This window comes from Oncorhynchus clarkii, chromosome 31 (genome assembly GCF_045791955.1).
Source record: "Oncorhynchus clarkii lewisi isolate Uvic-CL-2024 chromosome 31, UVic_Ocla_1.0, whole genome shotgun sequence".
Classification (NCBI taxonomy): domain Eukaryota; kingdom Metazoa; phylum Chordata; class Actinopteri; order Salmoniformes; family Salmonidae; genus Oncorhynchus; species Oncorhynchus clarkii.
In genome coordinates, this window is record NC_092177.1 from 9,166,051 (window position 1) to 9,193,773 (window position 27,723).

The 27,723-nt window shown below is 41.8% G+C and overlaps 1 protein-coding gene across 3 annotated transcripts; it reads right to left on the reverse strand.

The window, feature by feature from the left end:
- Positions 1–1,043: 1,043 nt before the first annotated feature.
- On the reverse strand, positions 1,044–27,629 carry LOC139390507 (gamma-aminobutyric acid receptor subunit alpha-6-like). Of its 3 annotated transcripts, none has more exons than XM_071137651.1 (10): positions 27,532–27,629; positions 27,247–27,353; positions 26,971–27,038; positions 25,866–26,086; positions 24,912–24,994; positions 24,347–24,490; positions 22,052–22,204; positions 15,128–15,390; positions 8,504–8,745; positions 1,044–1,555 (listed from the first exon to the last, which is right to left on the reverse strand). In XM_071137651.1, the coding sequence occupies exons 1-10, from the start codon at positions 27,558–27,560 to the stop codon at positions 1,546–1,548; spliced, it is 1,320 nt and encodes a 439-aa protein (XP_070993752.1). In that variant the 5' UTR covers positions 27,561–27,629; the 3' UTR covers positions 1,044–1,545. The 3 variants fall into 3 exon arrangements, with proteins under 3 accessions (XP_070993752.1, XP_070993753.1, XP_070993751.1); XM_071137652.1 differs by lacking the exon at positions 1,044–1,555 and adding an exon at positions 2,604–2,635; XM_071137650.1 differs by lacking the exon at positions 1,044–1,555 and adding an exon at positions 6,117–6,180.
- Between the last annotated feature and the right edge of the window lie 94 nt (positions 27,630–27,723).

A 27,723-nucleotide genomic window follows, 5' to 3' on the forward strand; every position in this document is an offset into this window, starting at 1 on the left:
TCGTGACACATTCATTCAATCTGCAGACACACAGCACATCAAGTCAGACAAGGTGATAACATTCAGATAAGATGATAACATTCAGACAAGATGATAACGTTCAGACAATATGATACCATTCAGACAAGGTGATAACATTCAGACAAGATGATAACATTCAGACAAGATGATAACATTCATAAAACATACAGTATATTAATCTAAAAACACTACAATCATAACAATCATGTGATAAATGTTGTCCATCTTGCACATCATGTGATAAGAAAGAAGGAAAAAACAGCGCCATTGAAACCCCTTCCAATCAAAACAAAACAAAAAACATTTTTTAAAAGTACCTTGCACAACTTTTTTAAAAGTTGAGGAGAGGGGGGTGAGGAGAGGGGGGTGAGGAGAGGGGAGGAGGATGAGAAGAGGAGAGGGGGTGAGGAGAGGGGGGTGAGGAGAGGAGAGAAGGATGAGAAGAGGAGAGGGGGTGAGGAGAGGAGAGGGGGATGAGGAGAGGAGAGAAGGATGAGGAGAGGAGAGGGGGTGAGGAGAGGAGAGGAGAGGGGGATGAGGAGAGGAGAGAAGGATGAGGAGAGGAGAGGGGGTGAGGAGAGGAGAAAGGGATGATGAGAGGGGGATGAGGAGAGGAGAGGGAGATGAGGAGAGAAGAAAGGGATGAGGAGAGGGGGATGAGATGAGGAGGATGAGAAGAGGAGAGGGGGATGAGGAGAGGAGAAAGGGATGAGGAGAGGGGGATGATATGAGGATGAGGAGAGGAGGAGGATGAGAGGAGAGAGGAGGGGGATGAGGAGAGGAGGATGAGGAGAGGAGGATTAGGAGAGGGGGATGAGGAGAGGAGAGGGGGGTGGGGAGAGGAGGATGAGGAGAGGAGAGGGGGATGAGGAGAGGAGAGGAGGGTGGGGGTGAGGAGAGGGGGATGAGGACAGGAGGGTGAGGAGAGGGGGATGAGGAGAGGAGAGGGGGATGAGGAGAGGAGAGGGGGATGAGGAGAGGGGGATGAGGAGAGGAGGGTGAGGAGAGGGGGATGAGGAGAGTAGAGGGGGATGAGGAGAGGATCTCTTGGATCAGTGTTGTAGTGGGGCCTGTGACTCTGTAGAGCACAGCAGGTTTCTGACCAGCATTGGTTCAATGTTGCATCACCAGTTACAGACATCATAGATTATATCATCCACTTTTTTTTTACATTTGTGTGTTTCTCCGTTTGTTTGTTTGTGTGTGTGTGGAGAATCATAAGTACCAAATGCATCCATTTTTAAACCAAAGCTCTGCCAACGACAAGGACACCTCTTCAATAACTGATCCCAGGTCTGGGCAGAGCAACATGTGAACAGAATAGACATGTGGGTCTGGGCAGAGCAACATGTGAACAGAATAGACATGTGGTCGGACATTTTTTTTTTTTCATATTCATTTCCTGTGTGGACTGAAAGTAGTGTGTACGTTGAGTACTTGTTGGTAGAGCGAAGGACAGAGATCAATGAACAAGGTCTCTGCAGAACATTCCCCGTAGATGACACATCAGTTGGAGCAAGAGGGTCAATCATCTCTGCATGGACAGAAAACACACAGAAACACACATCAGTTGGAGCAAGAGGGTCAATCATCTCTGCATGGACAGAAAACACACAGAAACACACATCAGTTGGAGCAAGAGGGTCAATCATCTCTGCATGGACAGAAAACACACAGAAACACACATCAGTTGGAGCAAGAGGGTCAATCATCTCTGCATGGACAGAAAACACACAGAAACACACATCAGTTGGAGCAAGAGGGTCAATCATCTCTGCATGGACAGAAAACACACAGAAACACACATCAGTTGGAGCAAGAGGGTCAATCATCTCTGCATGGACAGAAAACACACAGAAACACACATCAGTTGGAGCAAGAGGGTCAATCATCTCTGCATGGACAGAAAACACACAGAAACACACATCAGTTGGAGCAAGAGGGTCAATCATCTCTGCATGGACAGAAAACACACAGAAACACACATCAGTTGGAGCAAGAGGGTCAATCATCTCTGCATGGACAGAAAACACACAGAAACACACATCAGTTGGAGCAAGAGGGTCAATCATCTCTGCATGGACAGAAAACACACAGAAACACACATCAGTTGGAGCAAGAGGGTCAATCATCTCTGCATGGACAGAAAACACACAGAAACACACATCAGTTGGAGCAAGAGGGTCAATCATCTCTGCATGGACAGAAAACACACAGAAACACACATCAGTTGGAGCAAGAGGGTCAATCATCTCTGCATGGACAGAAAACACACAGAAACACACATCAGTTGGAGCAAGAGGGTCAATCATCTCTGCATGGACAGAAAACACACAGAAACACACATCAGTTGGAGCAAGAGGGTCAATCATCTCTGCATGGACAGAAAACACACAGAAACACACATCAGTTGGAGCAAGAGGGTCAATCATCTCTGCATGGACAGAAAACACACAGAAACACACATCAGTTGGAGCAAGAGGGTCAATCATCTCTGCATGGACAGAAAACACACAGAAACACACATCAGTTGGAGCAAGAGGGTCAATCATCTCTGCATGGACAGAAAACACACAGAAACACACATCAGTTGGAGCAAGAGGGTCAATCATCTCTGCATGGACAGAAAACACACAGAAACACACAACATGAGGAGTGAGGCAAATCATGGCAAATCACACACACAGAGACAGAAACACACAGAAACACACAACATGAGGAGTGAGGCAAATCACACACACAGAGACAGAAACACACTGAGAAAGTCAAAGAGGTATATCTTTCACTGACAATATATCTTGTATATAGGTTGTATATCTTTCACTGTAAATTACAGTAATGTTCTCTCGAAATATACTTCAAGTCAGAGACGCTATGCCCTCTGTTCTCTGAATATACACTTGAAAGCTCCAAAGTCAGAGAGAATAAGAGTTAAAGATATCCGTTCCAGTAGCTACAGCAGGGTCCACCATCTTGTCTCTGTCCTTGTAGTGCAGAACGTTCTCGGCAGAAGAAGCATCAACATTCTGTGACAGGAACATGATGGGCAGATTTACACTCCACACTCTTATGTAACGACTGCTCCCTGTGTGTGTGTGTGTGTGTGTGTGTGTGTGTGTGTGTGTGTGTGTGTGTGTGTGTGTGTGTGTGTGTGTGTGTGTGTGTGTGTGTGTGTGTGTGTGTCTCGCTCTATTCTCTCTGCACAATCTCTCTCCCTCATGTCTCTTCATCATCTCTCCCCTTTTCTCTCTCTTCTCTTTCTCTCCATCTCTCTGTAGTCTATATGTTTCTCTGTAGTCTCTGTAGTCTGTCTGTAGTCTCTCTGTAGTCTCTGTAGTCTCTCTGTAGTCTCTCTGTGGTCTCTCTGTGGTCTGTCTGTAGTCTCTCTGTGGTCTGTCTGTAGTCTCTCTGTAGTCTGTCTGTAGTCTCTCTGTGGTCTCTCTGTTGTCTGTCTGTAGTCTTTCTGTGGTCTGTCTGTAGTCTCTCTGTGGTCTGTCTGTAGTCTGTCTGTAGACTGTCTGTGGTCTCTCTGTAGTCTCTCTGTAGTCTCTCTGTAGTCTCTCTGTGGTCTGTCTGTAGTCTCTCTGTAGTCTCTCTGTAGTCTCTCTGTGGTCTCTCTGTGGTCTGTCTGTAGTCTCTCTGTGGTCTGTCTGTAGTCTCTCTGTAGTCTCTCTGTAGTCTCTCTGTAGCCTCTCTGTGGTCTGTCTGTGGTCTGTCTGTGGTCTGTCTGTGGTCTCTCTGTGGTCTGTCTGTAGTCTGTCTGTAGTCTCTCTGTGGTCTTTCTGTAGTCTCTCTGTGGTCTCTCTGTAGTCTCTCTGTGGTCTGTCTGTAGTCTCTCTGTGGTCTGTCTGTGGTCTGCCTGTGGTCTCTCTGTGGTCTGTCTGTGGTCTCTCTGTTTCTCTGTAGTCTGTCTGTACTCACTGTAGTCTCTCACTGTTTCTCTGTAGTATCTCTGTAGTCTCTCACTATTTCTCTGTAGTCTCTCAGTATATCTCTGTATACTCACGGTAGTCTCTCGCTATCTATTTGCAGTCTCTCTGTAGTCTCTGTAGTCTCTCTGCAATCTGTTGCTATCCCTCAGTAGTCTCTCACTATCTCTCTGTAGTCTCTCACTATCTCTCTGTAGTCTCTCGCTATCTCTCTGTAGTTTCTCACCATCTCTCTGTAGTCTCTCACTATCTCTCTGAAGTCTCTCGCTATCTCTCTGTAGTTTCTCACCATCTCTCTGTAGTTTCTCACTATCTCACTGTAGCTTCTCGCTATCTCTCTGTAGTTTCTCACTATCTCACTGTAGTCTCTCACTATCTCTCTGTAGTTTCTCACCATCTCTCTGTAGTCTCTCACTATCTCTCTGAAGTCTCTCGCTATCTCTCTGTAGTTTCTCACCATCTCTCTGTAGTTTCTCACTATCTCACTGTAGCTTCTCGCTATCTCTCTGTAGTTTCTCACTATCTCACTGTAGTCTCTCACTATATCTCTGTAGTCTCTCACTATCTCTCTGTAGTTTCTCGCTATCTCACTGTAGTCTCTCACTATATCTCTGTAGTCTCTCACTATCTCTCTGTAGTTTCTCGCTATCTCTCTGTAGTCTCTCACTATCTCTCAGTAGTCTCTCACTATATCTCTGTAGTCTCTCACTATCTCTCTGTAGTTTCTCGCTATCTCTCTGTAGTCTCTCACTATATCTCTGTAGTCTCTCGGTAGTCTCTGTAGTCTTTCACTATCTCTCTGAGGTCTCTCACTATATCTCTGTAGTCTCTCGGTAGTCTCTGTAGTCTTTCACTATCTCTCTGTAGTCTCTCACTATATCTCTGTAGTGTCTCTGTAGTCTATGTAGTGTCTCTGTAGTCTCTGTAGTGTCTCTGTAGTGTCTCTGTAATCTCTCTGTAATGTATGTAGTCTCTGTAGTCTCTCTGTAGTGTCTCTGTAGTCTCTGTATTCTCTCTGTAGTGTCTCTGTAGTCTCTCTGTAGTCTCTGTAGTCTCTCTCTAGTCTCTGTAGTCTCTGTGGTCTCTCTGTAGTTTCTCTGTAGTCTCTCTGTAGTCTCTGTAGTCTCTGTATTCTCTCTGTAGTCTCTGTAGTCTCTCTGTGTTCTCTGTACTCTCTGTAGTGTCTCTGTAGTCTCTGTAGTCTCTGTAGTCACTCTGTAGTCTCTGTAGTCTCTCTGTAGTCTCTCTGTAGTCTCTGTAGTCTCTCTGTAGTCTCTGTGTAGTCTCTATGTAGTCTCTGTAGTCTCTCTGTAGTCTCTCTGTAGTCTCTGTAGTCTCTTTGGTCACTCTGTAGTCTCTGTAGTGTCTCTGTAGTGTATCTGTAGTCTCTCTGTAGTCTCAGTAGTGTCTCTGTAGTCTCTATAGTCTCTCTGTAGTCTCTCTGTAGTCTCTGTAGTGTCTCTGTGGTCTCTGTGGTGTCTCTGTAGTCTCTGTAGTCTCGCTGTAGTCTCAGTAGTGTCTCTGTAGTCTCTGTGGTCACTCTGTAGTCTCTGTAGTCTCTCGCCCTCTTGTCTTTGTATCATCTATATGTACTGTAAGTATAGTACCAGTCAAAAGTTTGGACACACCTACTCATTCAAGGGTTTTTCTTTATTTTTACTATTTTAGAATATATGCAGAATAAGAAGTGAAGACATCAAAACTATGAAATAACACACACAATCATGTAGTAACCAAACATGTGTTAAACAAATCAAAATATATTTTAGATTCTTCAAAGTAGCCACTCTTTGCCTTGATGACAGCTTTGCACACACTTGGCATTCTCTCAACCAGCTTCACCTGAAATGCTTTTCCAACCATCTCGATGGGGTTCCCACATATGCTGAGCCCTTGTTGGCTGCTTTTCCTTCACTCTCGGGGCGGAAGGTAGCCTAGTGGTTTGAACGTTGGACTAGTAACCAAAAGGTTGCAAGATCAAATCCCCGAGCTGACAAGATCAAATCTGTTGTTCTGCCCCTGAAGAAGGCTGTTAACCCACATTGAAAATAAGAATCTGTTCTTAACTGACTTGCCTAGTTAAATAAAAGGTTAAAATACATATTTAAAAAAAACACTGCATACCAACTCATCCCAAACCGTCAATTGGCTTGAGGTTGGGGGATTGTGGAGGCCAGGTCATCTGATACAGCACTACCTCCACCTGGAGGTGTGTTGGGTCATTGTCCTGCTGAAAAACAAATGATAGTTGGACAAAACCCAAACTCCACAAATGAACTTTTAAGAAGGCAGTTAGTTGAAATGCATTCCAGGTGACTACCTCATGAAGCTGGTTCAGAGAATGCCAATAGTGTGCAAAGCTGTCATCAAGGCAAAGGGTGGCTACTTTGAAGAACCTCAAATATAAAATATACTTATTTGGTAACTACATGATTCTATATGTGTTATTTCATGTTTTTTATGTCTTCACTATTATTCTACAATGTAGAAAATAGTAAAAATAAAGAAAAACCCTGGAATGAGTAGGTGTGTCCAAACTTTTGACTGATACCGTATGCGTGTATGTGCATGTGCGTGTGTGTGTGTGTGTCTCCCTCTCTCAGTCAGACACGGAGCTTTGTGTTCTCTAAGTGGCTCAGTTATAAGAAAGTGAATAGTTGTTTTTTATGTGTCTAATGTTACAACGTAACAAGCAGGGATTTCTCTGACTCTCATATCCACTCCCTGTGGAGAAGGAGCATTATTACTCAAATTACTGTCTGCACCCTATTCCCTGTGTAGTGCACTACTTCTGACAAAAGCTCTGGTCAAAAGTAGTGCACTACATAGGGAATATGGTACCATTGGGATGCAAGCACTGGCTGGGTTTTTGCCAACCCCCAGGTAAACCTTATGTAAAACGAGAGGTGACTGTTTGATGCACATTTTCTCTTTTAAATTTAATTGAGCTCCTCTATGCCTTGTGCTGTACTGTTAGAAGCCTCTCTCTCTCTCTCTCTCTCTCTCTCTCTCTCTCTCTCTCTCTCTCTCTCTCTCTCTCTCTCTCTCTCTCTCTCTCTCTCTCTCTCTCTCTCTCTCTCTCTCTCTCTCTCTCTCTCTCTCTCTCTCTCTCTCTCTCTCTCTCTCTCTCTCTCTCTCTCTCTCTCTCTCTCTCTCTCTCTCTCTCCCTCCCTCCCTCCCTCCCTCCCTCCCTCCCTCCCTCCAACAGAACCATCTAACATCCTCCAGCTAGCGACCCGCTTCCCCTTTTGTGTCTACAACTCATGGGGCTGTTCCAGCATTATTCATGTCTTTACTGTCTGGATAAAAGTCTTTGACAAAAACAGTGTAGAATAAAACAGTGTTGAATAAAACAGTGTAGAATAAAACAGTGGGTATTAATTGTTTTGCTGCTGCAGCTCATCATCAGAAGGCAGAGTTACATACAATGGGTCTGTGTTGTGGATACAGATTCAGAACGGTCAACTATGCAGTTGAAACAGTGTGTTCCAAATGCTACCCTACAGTAGTGCACTACCCTATGGGCCCTGGTCAACAGTAGTACACTACCCTATGGGCCCTGGTCAACAGTAGTGCACTACCCTATGGGCCCTGGTCAACAGTAGTGCTCTACCCTATGGGCCCTGGTCAACAGTAGTGCACTACCCTATGGGCCCTGGTCAACAGTAGTGCACTACCCTATGGGCCCTGGTCAACAGTAGTACACTACCCTATGGGCCCTGGTCAACAGTAGTGCACTACCCTACGGGCCCTGGTCAACAGTAGTGCACTATATAGGGAATGGGGTGCCATTTGGGAGACTTCTGTGATCAGTAAGTCATACATGATCTGTTTATCATTGCACCGACACACCAGTATTTGAACGTTATAGACCAGGAGTATTCAATTCTGAGGTCCGGAGTCTTCTGGTTCACTGTTCTACCTGATAATTCATTTCACACGCCCATGGTGTCCCAGGTCTAAATCAGTCCCTGATTAAAGATGAACAATGAAAAAAACACAGTGGAACTGGCTTTGAGGTCCAGAGTTGAGTTTGAGAGTTATAGAATATACAAAATACAAAATACAAAATTAAATCATTAAAAAATAACAAATCTAAAATTGAATAAATTATTTCCAAATCAGTCTGCTCGTTTCCTCTTCTTTACCTCGCTATCTTCGGCCCCATGATGTTCCATGATGTCATAACAGAACAGAATAGAGACCTTAATATCCCATACCATGATGTTCCATGATGTCATAACAGAACAGAATAGAGACCTTAATATCCCATACCATGATGTTCCATGATGTCATAACAGAACAGAATAGAGACCTTAATAACCCATACCATGATGTTCCATGATGTCATAACAGAACAGAATAGAGACCTTAATAACCCATACCTGGCATGTTCCATGATGTCATAACAGAACAGAATAGAGACTTTATGAATACATACCTGGCATGTTCCATGATGTCATAACAGAACAGAATAGAGACTTTATGAACACATACCTGGCCTGTTCCATGACGTCATAACAGAACAGAATAGAGACTTTATGAACACATACCTGGCCTGTTCCATGGTGTCCTTGCCCAGGTATATGATCCAGTAGAAGAGGTTGAAGAGTGCAAAGGCCAGGGGGAACATGATGCGGGAGTACTGGTCTATTGGGCTGGTGCCAGCCAGCGCTGGGATGGGGGGCACAGCTGAACCCTGTTGCAGGAAGATGGGCACCGAGGGGCCAGTGTCCATCTCACTCTGGGATATGGAGTTATACCTCTTCTTCAGGCCCCCTCTCTCTGAGGGTGGCTGGGGGAAAAGGGTGGGGTGTTGGTGAAGGGTTAGGGGTGGAGCGTTAGAGGAGGACATAGAGGAGGGTTAGGGGTGGACATAGAGGAGGGGTGGGGTGGAGGTAGAGGATTAAAGAGAACAGACAACAGGGATCATTAATGTGATAGAATTCCCTATCTAGAAGATCTACCATGGAATCATGGAATCATGGAACATGGAATCATGGATCATGGATACTACTGAAGTAGAGAACATATGTTTACAAAAGTTTTGAGAATGAAGCAAATATTAATTTTCACAAAGTCTGCTGCCTCAGTTTGTATGATGGCAATTTGCATATACTCCAGAATGTCATGAAGAGTGATCAGATGAATTGCAAAGTCCCTCTTTGCCATGCAAATGAACTGAATCCCCAATAAACATTTCCATTGTATTTCAGCCCTGCCACAAAAGGACCAGCTGACATCATGTCAGTGATTCTCTCGTTAACACAGGTGTGAGTGTTGACGAGGACAAGGCTGGAGATCACTCTGTCATTCTGATTGAGTTCGAATAACAGACTGGAAGCTTCAAAAGGAGGGTGGTGCTTGGAATCATTGTTCTTCCTCTGTCAACAATGGTTCCTTGCAAGGAAACACATGCCGTCATCATTGCTTCACACAAAAAGGGCTTCACAGGCGGTTCAATTGTTGTGGTTCAATTGTTGTGAAGAAGGCTTCAGGGCGCCCAAGAAAGTCCAGCAAGCGCCAGGACCGTCTCCTAAAGTTGATTCAGCTGCTGGATCAGGGCACCACCAGTACAGAGCTTACTCAGGAATGGCAGCAGGCAGGTGTGAGTGCACTAATTTTCTCTGATGAATCCCCTTTCCAATTGTTTGGGGCATCCGGAAAAAAAGCTTGTCTGGAGAAGACAAGGTGAGTGCTACCATCAGTCCTGTGACATGCCAACAGTAAAGTATCCTGAGACCATTCTTGTGTGGGGTTGCTTCTCAGCCAAGGGAGTGGGCTCACTCACAATTTTGCCTCACAACACATCCTCCGAGAGCAACTTCTCCCAACCATCCAGGAACAGTTTGGTGATGAACAATGCCTTTTCCAGGATGATGGAGCACCTTGCCATAAGGCAAAAGTGATAACTAAGTGGCTTGGGGAACAAAACATCGATATTTTGGGTCCATGGACAGGAAACTCCCCAGACCTTAATCCCATTCCTCAGAGGCGGGTGGACAAGCAAAAACCCACAAATTCTGACAAACTCCAAGCATTGATTATGCAAGAATGGGCTGCCATCAGTCAGGATGTGGCCCAGAAGTTAATTGACAGCATGCCAGGGCGGATTGCAGAGGTCTTGAAAAAGAAGGGTCAACACTGCAAATATTGACTCTTTGCATCAACTTCATGCAATTGTCAATAAAAGCCTTTAACACTTATGAAATGCTTGTGATTATACTTCAGTATTCCATAGTAACATCTAACAAAATTATCTAAAGACACTGAAGCAGCAAACTTTGTGAAAATTAATCTTTGTGTCATTCTCAAAACTTTTGGCCACGACTATACACTCCTATAGTATGATGCTGCAGGTAATATGTATGTATACGCGTGGTCTCTCTCTCTCAACACTATTCAACAACACACAACAGTACATGCCGTTGCCAATTGTCTGTTATGCACGAAGCAGGTAGTCAGTGTGTATAAGCTGCTTCTTGTGTTTTGTTCATTGTCACACTCACTCAGGCTATTTAGAAACATCTAAACATGAGTCTACCACTACTAAGACTTGAGCAAGCTCTCGCAGGACTCCATGCACATTGGCTTACTGGATTAGCATACAGCATATAACATATATAATATAGTATATAGCATATATAAATTAGCCTATAACAAATAGAAAACAGCATGAAGCATATAGCATATAACATATAGAATATAGAAAATAGCATATAACATATAGAATATAGCAAATAGCATATAGAATATAACATATATAATATAGCATATAGCATATAGAATATAGCAAATAGCATATAGCATATAACATATATAATATAGCATATAGAATATAACATCTATAATATAGCATATAGCATATAGAATATAGCAAATAGCATATAGCATATAACATATATAATATAGCATATAGAATATAGCATATTATATATCTAATATAGCATATTGCATATTGCATATAACATATATGATATAGCATATAGCATATAGAATCCAGCATATAACATATAGAATCTAGCATGTAACATATATATTATAGCATATAACATATAGAATATAGCATATAGAACATAGCGTATAGCATATAACATATATATTATAGCATATAACATAATATACATAATATAGCGTATAGCATATAACATATAACATAATATACATAATATAGCATATAGCATATAACATATATAATATAGCATATAACATATATAATATAGCATATAGAATATAGCATATAGAATATAGAAATAGCATATAACATAATATACATAATATAGCGTATAGCATATAACATAATATACACAATATAGCATATAGCATGTAACATATATAATATAGCATATAACATATATAATATAGCATATAGAATATAGAATATAGCATATAAAATATAGAAAATAGCAAAGAACATATAACATATAACTCACATAATATAGCATATAGCATATAACATACATAATATAGCATATAGCTTATAACATACATAATATAGCATATAGCTTATAACATACATAATATAGCATATCATTTATAGAAAATAGCATATAACATATAGAATATAGCATATAGAATATAGAAAATAACACATAGAATATAGCATATAACATATAACATATAACTCACATAATATAGCATATAGCATATAACATACATAATATAGCATATAGCATATAACATACATAATATAGCATATAGCTTATAACATACATAATATAGCATATAACATATATAATATAGCATATAGAATATAGCATATAGAATATAGAAAATAGCATATAACATAATATACATAATATAGCGTATAGCATATAACACATAACATAATATACACAATATAGCATATAGCATGTAACATATATAATATAGCATATAACATATATAATATAGCATATATAATATAGAATATAGCATAGAAAATATAGAAAATAGCAAAGAACATATAACATATAACTCACATAATATAGCATATAGCTTATAACATACATAATATAGCATATAGCTTATAACATACATAATATAGCATATAGCTTATAACATACATAATATAGCATATCATTTATAGAAAATAGCATATAACATATAGAATATAGCATATAGAATATAGAAAATAACATATAGAATATAGCATATAATATATAACATATAACTCACATAATATAGCATTTAGCATATAACATACATAATATAGCATATAGCTTATAACATACATAATATAGCATATAATATATAGCATATAACATATAACATATAGAATATAGCATATAGAATATAGAAAATAACATATAGAATATAGCATATAACATATAGAATATAGAATATAGAATATAGCATATAGAATATAGCATATAGAATATAGCATATAACATATAGAATATAGCATATAGAATATAGAAAATAACATATAGAATATAGCATATAACATATAACATATAACTCACATAATATAGCATATAGCATATAACATACATAATATAGCATATAGCTTATAACATACATAATATAGCATATAGCTTATAACATACATAATATAGCATATAATATATAGCATATAACATATAACATATAGAATATAGCATATAGAATATAGAAAATAACATATAGAATATAGCATATAGCATATAGAATATAGCATATAAATATAGAATATAGCATATAACATATAGAATATTGCATATAACATATAAAATATAGCATATACCATGTAACATTTAACCTGCCCAGGGACTGCAGTTGAAAATTAGCCGGCTGGCTAAAACCGGCACTTTTACTGAAACGTTGATTAATGTGCACTGTCCCTGTAAAAATAAAATAAACAAACTCAAGCATATAACATATAGAATATAACATATAGAATATAACATGTAGAATATAACATATAGAATATAACATGTAGAATATAACATATAGAATATAACATGTAGAATATAACATGTAGAATATAACATGTAGAATATAACATGTAGAATATAACATATAGAATATAACATGTAAAATATAACATGTAGAATATAACATGTAGAATATAACATATAGAATATAACATATAACATATAGATTATAGGACATAGAATATAGAATATAGCATGTAACATAAAATATAGATTATAACATATAGAATATAGAATAACGTATAACATATAGAATATAGCATATAACATATATAAAATAGCATATAACGTATAACATATAGAATATAGCATATAACATATATAAAATAGCATATAACATTTAACATACAGAATATAGCATATAGCATATAACTTATAGAATATAGCGTACAGCGTACAGCATATAACATGTAGCATATAGGATATAGAATATAGGATATAGCATATAAAATATAGCATATAGCATATAGAATATAGCATACAGCATATAGAATATAGCATATAACATATAGAATATAGCATATAGCATATCATATATAGAATATAACATATAACATATAGAATATATTATATAGCATAACATATAACATACAGAACATAAAATATAGCATATAACATATAACATACAGAACATAACATACAGAACATAAAATATAGCATATAACATATAACATACAGAACATAACATATAGAATATAACATACAACATACAACATATATAATATAACATATAGAATATAACATATAGAATAGAACATATAGAATATAGAATATAAAATATAGAATATAGCATATAGCATATAACATATAACATACAGAACATAAAATATAGCATATAGAATATAGCATATAACATAGAATATAGTATATAGCATATAACATATATAAAATAGCATATAACATATAGAATATAGCATATAACATAGAATACAACATATAGAATAAAGCATAACATTTAATATATAGAATATAGCATATAACATATAACATACAGAATATAACATATCGAACAGACAACATATAGAATATAGCACATAAAATATAGCATTAAAAATATAACATACAGAATATAACATATGGAATATAGCATAGAACATACAACATATAGAATATAGCATATAGAACATAACATATAGAATATAGCATAAAGAATATAGCATATAGCATATAGCTAGCTAGCTACCGCCACTAAGATATAAGAGCATGACAACTGTCTGCATCACTATGTAATGTGTGGTGTTCTGTAGTTGAATGGGGAGAGTCTTAGTGATGGTGTTCTGTAGTTGAATGGGGAGAGTCTTAGTGATGGTGTTCTGTAGTTGAATGGGGAGAGTCTTAGTGATGGTGTTCTGTAGTTGAATGGGAAGAGTCTTGGTGATGGTGTTCTGTAGTTGAATGGAGAGAGTCTTAGTGATGGTGTTCTGTAGTTGAACAAGAGAGTCTTAGTGATGGTGTTCTGTAGATGAACGAGAGAGTCTTAGTGATGGTGTTCTGTAGTTGAATGGAGAGAGTCTTAGTGATGGTGTTCTGTAGTTGAACAAGAGAGTCTTAGTGATGGTGTTCTGTAGTTGAACAAGAGAGTCTTAGTGATGGTATTCTGTAGTTGAACAAGAGAGTCTTAGTGATGGTGTTCTGTAGTTGAACGGAGAGAGTCTTAGTGATGGTGTTCTTTAGTTGAACAAGAGAGTCTTAGTGATGGTGTTCTGTAGATGAACGAGAGAGTCTTAGTGATGGTGTTCTGTAGTTGAATGGAGAGAGACAACCTTGGTGAATACTGCTTGTTACAGTTACAGCTGCACACTGTAAACCCCCTAGCTACCAACCCTAACCATGTCTGTCTGTGAGTTTGTGTGTGTCCATTCACCCACCCACCCATCCACCCATTCACGCATTATCCTACCCACCCACCCATCCATCCACCCACCCACCCACCCACCCACCCACCCACCCACCCACCCACCCATCCATCCATCCACCCACCCACCCACCCACCCACCCACCCACCCATCCATCCATCCATCCATCCACCCACCCACCCACCCATCCATCCATCCATCCACCCACCCACCCACCCACCCACCCACCCACCCACCCACCCATCCATCCATCCATCCATCCATCCACCCACCCACCCACCCACCCACCCACCCACCCACCCACCCACCCACCCACCCACCCACCCACCCATCCACCCACCCATCCACCCATCCACCCACCCATCCATCCATCCACCCATCCATCCATCCATCCATCCATCCATCCTTCTTCCAGTAAATTACTTACAGATGAAGCACTCTCATCATCCTCCTCATCATAACTTGCTTCAGCCAGGACCTTCAGTTTGTTCTGCCTGGCGTTCCTCTTCTTCAGTCTGTTGGCCTCAAGCGTGGCCAAGTAGTTGACGGCGGCGAACTCGATGAGCGCGGACGCCACAAACGCAAAACACACAGCGATGAACCAGTCCATGGCTGTAGCGTAGGACACCTTGGGCAGAGACTGGCGGGCACTGATGCTGAGGGTTGTCATGGTGAGGACCGTGGTGATGCCTGTCGGTTGTTAGGATAGGGGGAGATGGAGACCATAGAAACAGAATTAGAACGCAATTATAATATATGTGTGGTTGAGACAGGGTTCTAATTACACATTGTCATTCTTGGATGATAAATTATGATAAATTATAGTATGGGTTAAAGATTCAATGGTAGGTACCCCAAGACAGGGCTTGGGGCTTCCTCATAACACATTTTGGGCACCCATAAACATAATCTCTTGAATGTAACTTGGGGTACCTTCATAACCATTAAATATATGATTCTTTCATCTGTCCCATCATTTTCAGGGCATCCCAAATGTGTAAATTGGAGTGTCCAGCTCTCCTGGACTACCCCCTGTAGTGTTATTGGAGTGTCCAGGTTCCACAGACTACCTCCTGTAGTGTTATTGGAGTGTCCAGGTTCCACAGACTACCTCCTGTAGTGTTATTGGAGTCTCCAGGTTCCACAGACTACCCCCTGTAGTGTTATTGGAGTGTCCAGCTCTCCTGGACTACCCCCTGTAGTGTTATTGGAGTGTCCAGGTTCCACAGACTACCTCCTGTAGTGTTATTGGAGTGTCCAGCTCTCCTGGACTACCCCCTGTAGTGTTATTGGAGTCTCCAGGTTCCACAGACTACCTCCTGTAGTGTTATTGGAGTGTCCAGGTTCCACAGACTACCTCCTGTAGTGTTATTGGAGTCTCCAGGTTCCACAGTCTAACCTCTGTCGTGTTATTGGAGTGTCCAGGTTCCACAGACTACCCCCTGTAGTGTTATTGGAGTGTCCAGGTTCCACAGACTACCTCCTGTAGTGTTATTGGAGTGTCCAGCTCTCCTGGACTACCCCCTGTAGTGTTATTGGAGTGTCCAGGTTCCACAGACTACCTCCTGTAGTGTTATTGGAGTGTCCAGGTTCCACAGACTACCTCCTGTAGTGTTATTGGAGTGTCCGGCTCTCCTGGACTACCCCCTGTAGTGTTATTGGAGTGTCCAGGTTCCACAGACTACCTCCTGTAGTGTTATTGGAGTGTCCAGGTTCCACAGACTACCTCCTGTAGTGTTATTGGAGTGTCCAGCTCTCCTGGACTACCCCCTGTAGTGTTATTGGAGTGTCCAGGTTCCACAGACTACCTCCTGTAGTTTTATTGGAGTGTCCAGGTTCCACAGACTACCTCCTGTAGTGTTATTGGAGTGTCCAGGTTCCACAGACTACCTCCTGTAGTGTTATTGGAGTCTCCAGGTTCCACAGACTACCCCCTGTAGTGTTATTGGAGTGTCCAGCTCTCCTGGACTACCCCCTGTAGTGTTATTGGAGTGTCCAGCTCTCCTGGACTACCCCCTGTAGTGTTATTGGAGTGTCCAGGTTCCACAGACTACCTCCTGTAGTGTTATTGGAGTGTCCAGCTCTCCTGGACTACCTCCTGTAGTGTTATTGGAGTGTCCAGGTTCCACAGACTACCTCATGTCATTAAGGGTTGTGTGATGAGACCAGGCTAAATGGGGTCAACAGGATACACTAATTCATTTTTAACGTAGCACACGTTGACGTGAGGTCACAACACCTTATGAAAGGTGTAATACAGCCGTCATGATGTAAAGAAAGTAGAGCTGAGCGATTAAACGATTTACGGGAGAAATATGATTTCTTGAGAGAATGCTATGCTCAGTTAGATACAATCTGCAGAGATGCTGTCTTCATCATGAAAGCATCATAACAGGTGATAGTATTTCAACCACATACAGTATTCATCGAAGCCGAACTGTAATCAAACTGATGTCATTTGGACATTTTGTGGGGGGGTATTTTATTTTCTCCCCTGTCCATAAATGTCTTTGCTCCACTAAGGATGACAGAGAAAACTTCACTGATGTCAACTAGATTGAAGCATTTCATTCTATCGATCTATGACATTATTCAGTTGCGCATTGGTTTCTTTAGTCTTCTAGGTCAACAACATATAATGACAGAAGAGAAGCTGTATGTATCTAATTATAGACAAGTTGACTAACAAATAGCCTACAAATATGTCAGAAATTATAAGCAGAAACATATCTAAATCAGTTTTTTTTAAACCCTGCACTGCATCCCCTGTCAAAACAAATAGTTCTGTTATCTTTGACTGAAGCCTACAGTATAGCGCATGTTCTGTATATGCAGGTTAGGGTTGGATGTGGGCCTCAAATGTTGACTTTCACTCATATGGTCGAGTGGTTGCGGATGGGTTATTAGCAATTGCGGGCGGGTGCAGGTAAAGAAACAGCTGACCTGCGCAACACTAATAACACACAGACCACACAGACCACACAGACCACACAGACCACACAGACCACACAGATCACACAGACCACACAGACCACACAGACCACACAGACCACACAGACCACACAGACCACACAGACCACACAGACCACACAGACCACACAGACCACACAGATCACACAGACCACACAGACCACACAGACCACATACACCACACAGAACACACAGACCACACAGACCACACAGACCACATAGACCACACAGACCACACAGACCACACAGACCACATAGCTCGCTGCATGAGAGATGAATGTACACAACACAATGACAAGAGAGAGTGTTAGAGACATACTCTGTGAAAGTATGCCTTATCTACTTTGAAGAACTGGTAAAATGATTGTCAGACAGCTCTGCAGCATAGTTAGGCAGGCTAGCCTAGATAAATATGATGACTACAGACAGCTCTGCAGCATAGTTAGGCAGGCTAGCCTAGATAAATAGGATGACTACAGACAGCTCTGCAGCATAGTTAGACAGGCTAGCCTAGATAAATAGGATGACTACAGACAGCTCTGCAGCATAGTTAGGCAGGCTAGCCTAGCTAAATAGGATGACTACAGACAGCTCTGCAGCATAGTTAGGCAAGCTAACCTAGCTAAATAGGATGACTACAGACAGCTCTGCAGCATAGTTAGTCAAGCTAGCCTCGCTAAATAGGATGACTACAGACAGTACAGTATGGGGAGCACAGAGATACCATTAGATGGCTGTCTGGCTGTCTGGATGCTACTACCTGAGCTGAGATGAGATCATGATTTTAAATAATAAAACATTATAAAGTCATCAATTAAAACTAAGTAATATACACAACTAAAATATTTTATATAGGAGTTTCCTATTTGTCTATGTGGACCTGACAGAGACAATGGAATCTTTTTAATGTTTTGGCAATTGAATGTTCTCTGTTTTTGGCATTGGAATTTCCATTAAAAAGCTCTAACCATTTTGATGCAATTATTTCATAATAAATGTTTTGTTTACATTTTTTTTATCGAAACTGAAATCGAAAACCAGGATTTATTTTTAAATAATCGAACCGAAACCGAACCTATTTCAAAAACCACTAATCGCTCAGGACGAAAAGACAGTGTAGGCTACACTAATTACATGTGGCATGGGAGGAGAAAGACAGTGTAGGCTAAACTAATTACATGTGGCATGGGAGGAGAAAGACAGTGTAGGCTACACTAATTACATGTGGCATGGGAGGAGAAAGACAGTGTAGGCTACACTAATTACATGTGGCATGGGAGGAGAAAGACAGTGTAGGCTACACTAATTACATGTGGCATGGGAGGAGAAAGACAGTGTAGGCTACACTAATTACATGTGGCATGGGAGGAGAAAGACAGTGTAGGCTACACTAATTACATGTGGCATGGGAGGAGAAAGACAGTGTAGGCTACACTAATTACATGTGGCATGGGAGGAGAAAGACAGTGTAGGCTACACTAATTACATGTGGCATGGGAGGAGAAAGACAGTGTAGGCTACACTAATTACATGTGGCATGGGAGGAGAAAGACAGTGTAGGCTACACTAATTACATGTGGCATGGGAGGAGAAAGACAGTGTAGGCTACACTAATTACATGTGGCATGGGAGGAGAAAGACAGTGTAGGCTACACTAATTACATGTGGCATGGGAGGAGAAAGACAGTGTAGGCTACACTAATTACATGTGGCATGGGAGGAGAAAGACAGTGTAGGCTACACTAATTACATGTGGCATGGGAGGAGAAAGCGAGAGAGAGAGAGAGAGACTAAGGGACAGAGAAAGAAAAAGAAAGAGAGAGACAGACAGACAGACTAAGGAACAGGGGGTTGTTATTATACCAGACACAGAGACAGAGGGTTGTTATCATACCAGACACAGAGACAGAGGGTTGTTATCATACCAGACACAGAGACAGAGGGTTGTTATCATACCAGACACAGAGACAGAGGGTTGTTATCATACCAGACACAGGGACAGAGGGTTGTTATCATACCAGCCACAGTGCCAGAGGGCTGTTATCATACTAGACACAGGGACAGAGGGTTGTTATCATACCAGCCGCGGGGACAGAGGGTTGTTTTCATACCTGACACAGAGACAGAGGGTTGTTATCATACCAGACACAGAGACAGAGGGTTGTTATCATACCAGACACAGAGACAGAGGGTTGTTATCATACCAGACACAGGGACAGAGGGTTGTTATCATACCAGCCACAGAGACAGAGGGTTGTTATCATACCAGACACAGAGACAGGGGGTTGTTATCATACCAGACACAGAGACAGAGGGTTGTTATCATACCAGACACAGAGACAGAGGGTTGTAATCATACCAGACACAGAGACAGAGGGTTGTTATCATACCAGACACAGAGACAGAGGGTTGTAATCATACTAGCCACAGTGACAGAGGGCTGTTATCATACCAGACACAGAGACAGAGGGTTGTTATCATACCAGACACAGGGACAGAGGGTTGTTATCATACCAGCCACAGTGCCAGAGGGCTGTTATCATACTAGACACAGGGACAGAGGGTTGTTATCATACCAGCCGCGGGGACAGAGGGTTGTTTTCATACCAGACACAGAGACAGAGGGTTGTTATCATACCAGACACAGAGACAGAGGGTTGTTATCATACCAGACACAGAGACAGAGGGTTGTTATCATACCAGACACAGAGACAGAGGGTTGTTATCATACCAGCCACAGAGACAGAGGGTTGTTATCATACCAGACACAGAGACAGAGGGTTGTTATCATACCAGCCACAGTGCCAGAGGGCTGTTATCATACTAGACACAGAGACAGAGGGCTGTTATCATACCAGACACAGAGACAGAGGGTTGTTATCATACCAGCCACAGTGCCAGAGGGCTGTTATCATACTAGACACAGGGACAGAGGGTTGTTATCATACCAGACACAGAGACAGAGGGTTGTAATCATACCAGACACAGAGACAGAGGGTTGTTATCGTACCAGACACAGAGACAGAGGGTTGTTATCATACCAGACACAGAGACAGAGGGTTGTTATCATACCAGACACAGAGACAGAGGGTTGTTATCATACCAGACACAGAGACAGAGGGTTGTTATCATACCAGACACAGAGACAGAGGGTTGTTATCATACCAGACACAGAGACAGAGGGTTGTTATCATACCAGCCACAGAGACAGAGGGTTGTTATCATACCAGACACAGAGACAGAGGGTTGTTATCATACCAGCCACAGTGCCAGAGGGCTGTTATCATACTAGACACAGAGACAGAGGGCTGTTATCATACCAGACACAGAGACAGAGGGTTGTTATCATACCAGCCACAGTGCCAGAGGGCTGTTATCATACTAGACACAGGGACAGAGGGTTGTTATCATACCAGACACAGAGACAGAGGGTTGTAATCATACCAGACACAGAGACAGAGGGTTGTTATCGTACCAGACACAGAGACAGAGGGTTGTTATCATACCAGACACAGAGACAGAGGGTTGTTATCATACCAGACACAGAGACAGAGGGTTGTTATCATACCAGACACATGGACAGAGGGTTGTTATCATACCAGCCACAGTGCCAGAGGGCTGTTATCATACCAGACACAGGGACAGAGGGTTGTTATCATACCAGACACAGAGACAGAGGGTTGTAATCATACCAGACACAGAGACAGAGGGTTGTTATCATACCAGCCACAGTGCCAGAGGGCTGTTATCATACTAGACACAGGGACAGAGGGTTGTTATCATACCAGACACAGAGACAGAGGGTTGTTATCATACCAGACACAGAGACAGAGGGTTGTTATCATACCAGACACAGAGACAGAGGGTTGTTATCATACCAGCCACAGTGCCAGAGGGCTGTTATCATACTAGACACAGGGACAGAGGGTTGTTATCATACCAGCCACAGTGCCAGAGGGCTGTTATCATACCAGCCACATTGTTATCATACCAGACACAGAGACAGAGGGTTGTTATCATACCAGACACAGAGACAGAGGGTTGTTATCATACCAGACACACACCAGAGGGCTGTTATCATACTAGACACAGGGACAGAGGGTTGTTATCATACCAGACACACAGAGGGTTGTTATCATACCAGACACAGAGGAGGGTTGTTATCTGACACAGAGACAGAGGGTTGTTATCATACCAGACACAGAGACAGAGGGTTGTTATCATACCAGACACAGAGACAGAGGGTTGTTATCATACCAGACACAGAGACAGAGGGTTGTTATCATACCAGACACAGAGACAGAGGGTTGTTATCATACCAGACACAGAGACAGAGGGTTGTTATCATACCAGACACAGGGACAGAGGGTTGTTATCATACCAGCCACAGTGCGTGCAGGGACAGACTCTTTGTTGATCCAGAAGGCTACTTGCGACAGCACCACCACCATAATCAGAGGGATGTACGTCTGAATCAGGTAGTAGCCTAGCTTCCTCTGTAGTAGAAAATGGACCACCATGACAGAGTAGAAACCTGGAAGATAAACAGAGTAAGTATCAGCAGAGAGCAGCGGTGAGAGAGACCACAACAATGACATGGGAAGGGAGAAGATGTGGAGGGAGACATAGAGTGAATATGTCTGACTGGCCCCCTACCCTGAGACAGATCAGAGAAGAATAACCTCTATCCTGAGACAGATCAGAGAAGAATAACCTCTATCCTGAGACAGATCAGAGAAGAATAACCACTATCCTGAGACAGATCAGAGAAGAATAACCTCTATCCTGAGACAGATCAGAGAAGAATAACCTCTATCCTGAGACAGATCAGAGAAGAATAACCTCTATCCTGAGACAGATCAGAGAAGAATAACCTCTATCCTGAGACAGATCAGAGAAGAATAACCTCTATCCTGAGACAGATCAGAGAAGAATAACCACTACCCTGAGACAGATCAGAGAAGAATAACCTCTATCCTGAGACAGATCAGAGAAGAATAACCTCTATCCTGAGACAGATCAGAGAAGAATAACCTCTATCCTGAGACAGATCAGAGAAGAATAACCTCTATCCTGAGACAGATCAGAGAAGAATAACCTCTATCCTGAGACAGATCAGAGAAGAATAACCTCTATCCTGAGACAGATCAGAGAAGAATAACCTCTATCCTGAGACAGATCAGAGAAGAATAACCTCTATCCTGAGACAGATCAGAGAAGAATAACCTCTATCCTGAGACAGATCAGAGAAGAATAACCTCTATCCTGAGACAGATCAGAGAAGAATAACCACTACCCTGAGACAGATCAGAGAAGAATAACCTCTATCCTGAGACAGATCAGAGAAGAATAACCACTACCCTGAGACAGATCAGAGAAGAATAACCTCTATCCTGAGACAGATCAGAGAAGAATAACCTCTATCCTGAGACAGATCAGAGAAGAATAACCACTACCCTGAGACAGATCAGAGAAGAGTAACCCCCTACCCTGAGACAGATCAGAGAAGAATAACCTCTATCCTGAGACAGATCAGAGAAGAATAACCACTACCCTGAGACAGATCAGAGAAGAATAACCTCTATCCTGAGACAGATCAGATCAGGAAAGTCTCTGATCTGCTCTGTCTCAGGGTAAGGGGGTTACAGAATAACAGAGAAGAGGAGGGGTGCAGAGGTAGAGAAGAGGGGAGAGAGGGGAGGTAAAGAGAGAGAGGGAGAGGGGAGGGGAGTGTAGTGTAGTAGTGTAGTAGTGTAGTAGTGTAGTAGTGTAGTAGTGTGATGTAGTGTGATGTAGTAGTGTAGTGTAGTGTAGTGTAGTAGTGTGATGTAGTAGTGGTGTAGTTGTGTAATAGTGTAGTAGCGTGATGTAGTAGTGTAGTGTAGTGTAGTAGTGTAATAGTGTAGTAGTATGGTGTAGCAGTGTAGTAGTGTGGTGTAGTAGTGTAGTAGTGTAATAGTGTGGTAGTGTGGTGTAGCAGTGAAGTGTAGTAGTGTATTCGTGTAGTGTAGTGTAGTAGCGTGGTGTAGTAGTGTAGTAGTGTAGTAGTGTAGTAGTGTAGTAGTGTAATGTAGCAGTGTAGTAGTGTAGTAGTGTAGTGTAGTGGTGTAGTAGTGTAGTAGTGTATTGTAGCAGTGTAGTAGTGTAGTAGTGTAGTGTAGTGGTGTAGTAGTGTAGTAGTGTATTGTAGTAGTGTAGTAGTGTAGTAGTATAGTAGTGCAATGTAGTAGTGTAGTAGTGTAGTAGTGTAGGGTTGTGTAGTGTAGTGTAGTAGTGCAGTGCAGTGCAGTAGTGTAATGTAGTAGTGTAGTAGTGTAGTGTAGTCGTAGTGTAATGTAGTAGTGTCGTGTAGTATTGTAGTGTATTGTATTAGTGTAGTAGTGTAATGTAGTAGTGTAGTGTAATAGTGTAGTGTAGTGCAGTGTAGTAGTTTATTGTACTAACGTAGTGTGGTAGTGTAATGTAGTAGTGTGTGTAGTACTGTGTGTAGTAGTGTGGTAGTGTAGAAGTTCAGTCTAGTAGTGTAGTAGTGTAGTAGTGTGTGTAGTGGTGTGTGTAGTGTAGTAGTGTGTTAGAATTATGTAGTAGTCTCTCTCTCCCTCTTTCTCTCTCCCTCCTTTTTTCTCTCCCTCTGTCTCTAATTTTACATGTGATGTAACCTACAGTGGGTCCTTACCTGTGTTGGACTTGAACGTCTCCATGGATAACCTCTGTCCCACCAGGTCATACTGGAGCAGACTGATAGACTCCTGAGGACAGTCTACAGAAGATTCCAGACCCTTCCTCCAGGTAAAGGTGATCTCACTGCTCGTGTACGCATCTGATGTATTCAGAAACAAGTTCATTCAGTTGTCATAACATTCGTATATATAATGTTGACAGAAACTACAAGACATCGTAGGTGTCTGAAATGGTCCCTGTTCCTTAAATAGTGCACTACAAAGGGGATATGTTTGAAAACTGTTTGAGGAAGCTGGAGCACAAGGATGTGAATTTACCTGTTTCAGTGCCATAAGCAAACTTTTTTTTAATGATGAATCACTTCAAAATTACTTTTAGGGCTGTCAAACGTTTCAATTTATTTTTTTATCGATGTAGTCGCAGGATTTGCTGTAATTAATCGCGATTAATCGTGAATTTGCTCAAAATGTTTGCTTTTCCAATACCAAAAACATTATATGACAGCCCTAATTCATTTAGAAAAAGAACCAGAGAAAGGAGATCCCAGACTGACTACTCACAGCTGCCGAACTTGAGAGGACAGGCATGTCCGTCCATAGGGAAGTCCATGAGACTCATGGGACACTCTGCACTGATGGTTAGTCTGAGATACACATAGAATACATTACACTTCTGATTTCATCATCTGTGTAAAAACTGTGTATACAGTACAACTGTACAACTGGTTTCCTATGTGCAGAGCACCACTGCAACGGCATTTTATTTTTAATTTAATTTTTTAATTGACAGTCTTATTTGGCTACAAAAAAGGGGTTTATTTAAAACACTTCTTCCTGTAGGTACCTCGTGGTGAAGGGGTTCTACAGGAGGGTCCAGGGAGGAGGGGCTACCTCATGGGGACGAGGTTCTACAGGAGGGTCCAGGGAGGAGGAGCTACCTCATGGGGAAGAGGTTCTACAGGAGGGTCCAGGGAGGAGGAGCTACCTCATGGTGAAGGGGTTCTACAGGAGGGTCCAGGGAGGAGGAGCTACCTCATGGTGAAGAGGTTCTACAGGAGGGTCCAGGGAGGAGGGGCTACCTCATGGGGAAGAGGTTCTACAGGAGGGTCCAGGGAGGAGGGGCTACCTCATGGTGAAGGGGTTCTACAGGAGGGTCCAGGGAGTAGGAGCTACCTCGTGGTGAAGGGGTTCTACAGGAGGGTCCAGGGAGGAGGAGCTACCTCATGGTGAAGGGGTTCTACAGGAGGGTCCAGGGAGGAGGAGCTACCTCGTGGTGAAGGGGTTCTACAGGAGGGTCCAGGGTGGAGGGGCTACCTCGTGGTGAAGGGGTTCTACAGGAGGGTCCAGGGAGGAGGAGCTACCTCATGGTGAAGGGGTTCTACAGGAGGGTCCAGGGAGGAGGGGCTACCTCATGGGGAAGAGGTTCTACAGGAGGGTCCAGGGAGGAGGGGCTACCTCATGGTGAAGAGGTTCTACAGGAGGGTCCAGGGAGGAGGGGCTCGGGGCTCAGGTTACCTCATGGTATAGAGGACGGTCCCGTTCTGCATGATGCGGAACAGCTTGTTGGGAGTGGTCATATTGTGTGCGATGGACTTCCTGGAGTTCCTGAAGAACGTGTCGGGTGTCCAGATCTTATCTACCATCTTGTTGTTGAGACGCAGGATCTCCACGGCGCCGTCGTACTTCAGCCTCTCGTCCACCCAGGTCTGTCGGAAGAACATGTCGATGGTGTACTCCTGAGGAAGAGATAGAAGTCCGGGCATTAGATGACTGATCACCAGACAGGTTCTGGATCTAGAATCTATATTCTACAGTCCTGAAGAAGGACAGAGGAATGTACAGTATGATATGCAGGTCCTGCTCCAAACCACAGACATAATACATGTGTTTCTAACTAACTGTCTACAGTTAAATCCATTCGAACAAGCCAGTCCAGAGAGATGATGAGATGATTAGGACAATAACTACCTATAGATATTCATTCATCAATGCATTTGAGCATTCAGTTTGCTTGACATATTGATCTAGAAGCTGAAATAAACATTCTGCCAGACCAGGATCTTCCACTAGTTAGTGTATTGAAACAGACTAATCAAACTAAATGGCTCATTATCTACAGTATAAAGCTGTCTGCCCATAAGGCAGCTGTGCAGTGGAACATTTTATTTTAGGTATTTTTATTGAACCTTTATTTAACTAGGCAAGTCAGTTAAGAACAGATTCTTATTTACAGTGACGGCCTACCTCGGCCAAACCCTAACCCGGACAACGCTGGGGCAATTGTGCTCCGCCCTATGGTACTCTCAATCACGGCCGGTTGTGATACAGCCTGGAATCGAACCAGGGTCTGTAGTGACTCCTCTAGCACTGAGATGCAGCGCCTTAGACCGCTGCTCCACACGGGAAGCTCAGTTGTCACCCATATGTAATAACAGTATGTAAACATAACATATAAAGTTGCTAATTTACATTCACAGTTGCTAATTTACATTCACAGTTGCTAATTTACATTCACAGTTGCTAATTTACATTCACAGTTGCTAATTTACATTCACAGTTGCTAATTTACATACATTATGTGACAGTAAGCCTATGTGGGAATATGCTGAGTGTCTCTTACCATTTCCACATCTGATACTGGTCCAAAGCTGGTGACGAAGATATCTGTTTTCACCTCTGTAATCATACCTGAAAAGGATATAGTGATTTTAATTGTTGCCCATGAAAATATGGAAAAGCTGTAGACTATAAACAATTATTTTAGAGAATCTAATCAGGTAAAAATACTGTACAATGTAATATCCCAACTAGGCTATTTCCCACTTATTCAATTAAAGGTTCTGTAGATGTAAGATACAGGAAAATAAATCAGAATAGAGGTCTAGGACAGTCCCACCTCCGGATCCTGGCCGCAACCGGTTGTCATAACCATCTAGTAGTCGGTCCAGAATACGGGTGATGTTTTCACCTGCGTAGCTTTCTTGTCCATAGACACGGCCAACACTGAAATCAATACAATAATAATTGATGGAAGTTTAGAACTGCCCTGTGTAAGCCTATAAACTTAGTAGGTTGAACCTATTAGGATTGGTATGTTTATTATCATACATAATGTATATACATTCAATAAACTATAGAGGTCTACCCAATGATACAATTAGAAAAAGGTTATTTTACTCACCAGGTCAAAGTGACCAAAATCAGAATCATGATACCAATCCTTGCCAGCAGGTTATGCAAAACATTCCCTGTCAAACTGAGTTGAAATTAAATAGTCAGCCTTTCTCTGTCCTCCGCTAGTCTAAACTGAATGTATTTTAAACACAAGGATTTGTGAAGTAATCGAATTAGGAGATTAGCACAGAAAATCCAA

Bases quoted from the DNA above. Each gene is read 5' to 3' on its own strand.
- LOC139390507 (XM_071137650.1), bottom strand. From the start codon at position 27,560: ATGATTCTGATTTTGGTCACTTTGACCTG. The intron at 27,354-27,531 runs GTGAGTAAAATA...TATTGATTTCAG, and splicing joins ATTTTGGTCACTTTGACCTG to TGTTGGCCGTGTCTATGGAC. The intron at 26,087-26,970 runs GTAAGAGACACT...TCTCTTCCTCAG, and splicing joins CAGTATCAGATGTGGAAATG to GAGTACACCATCGACATGTT.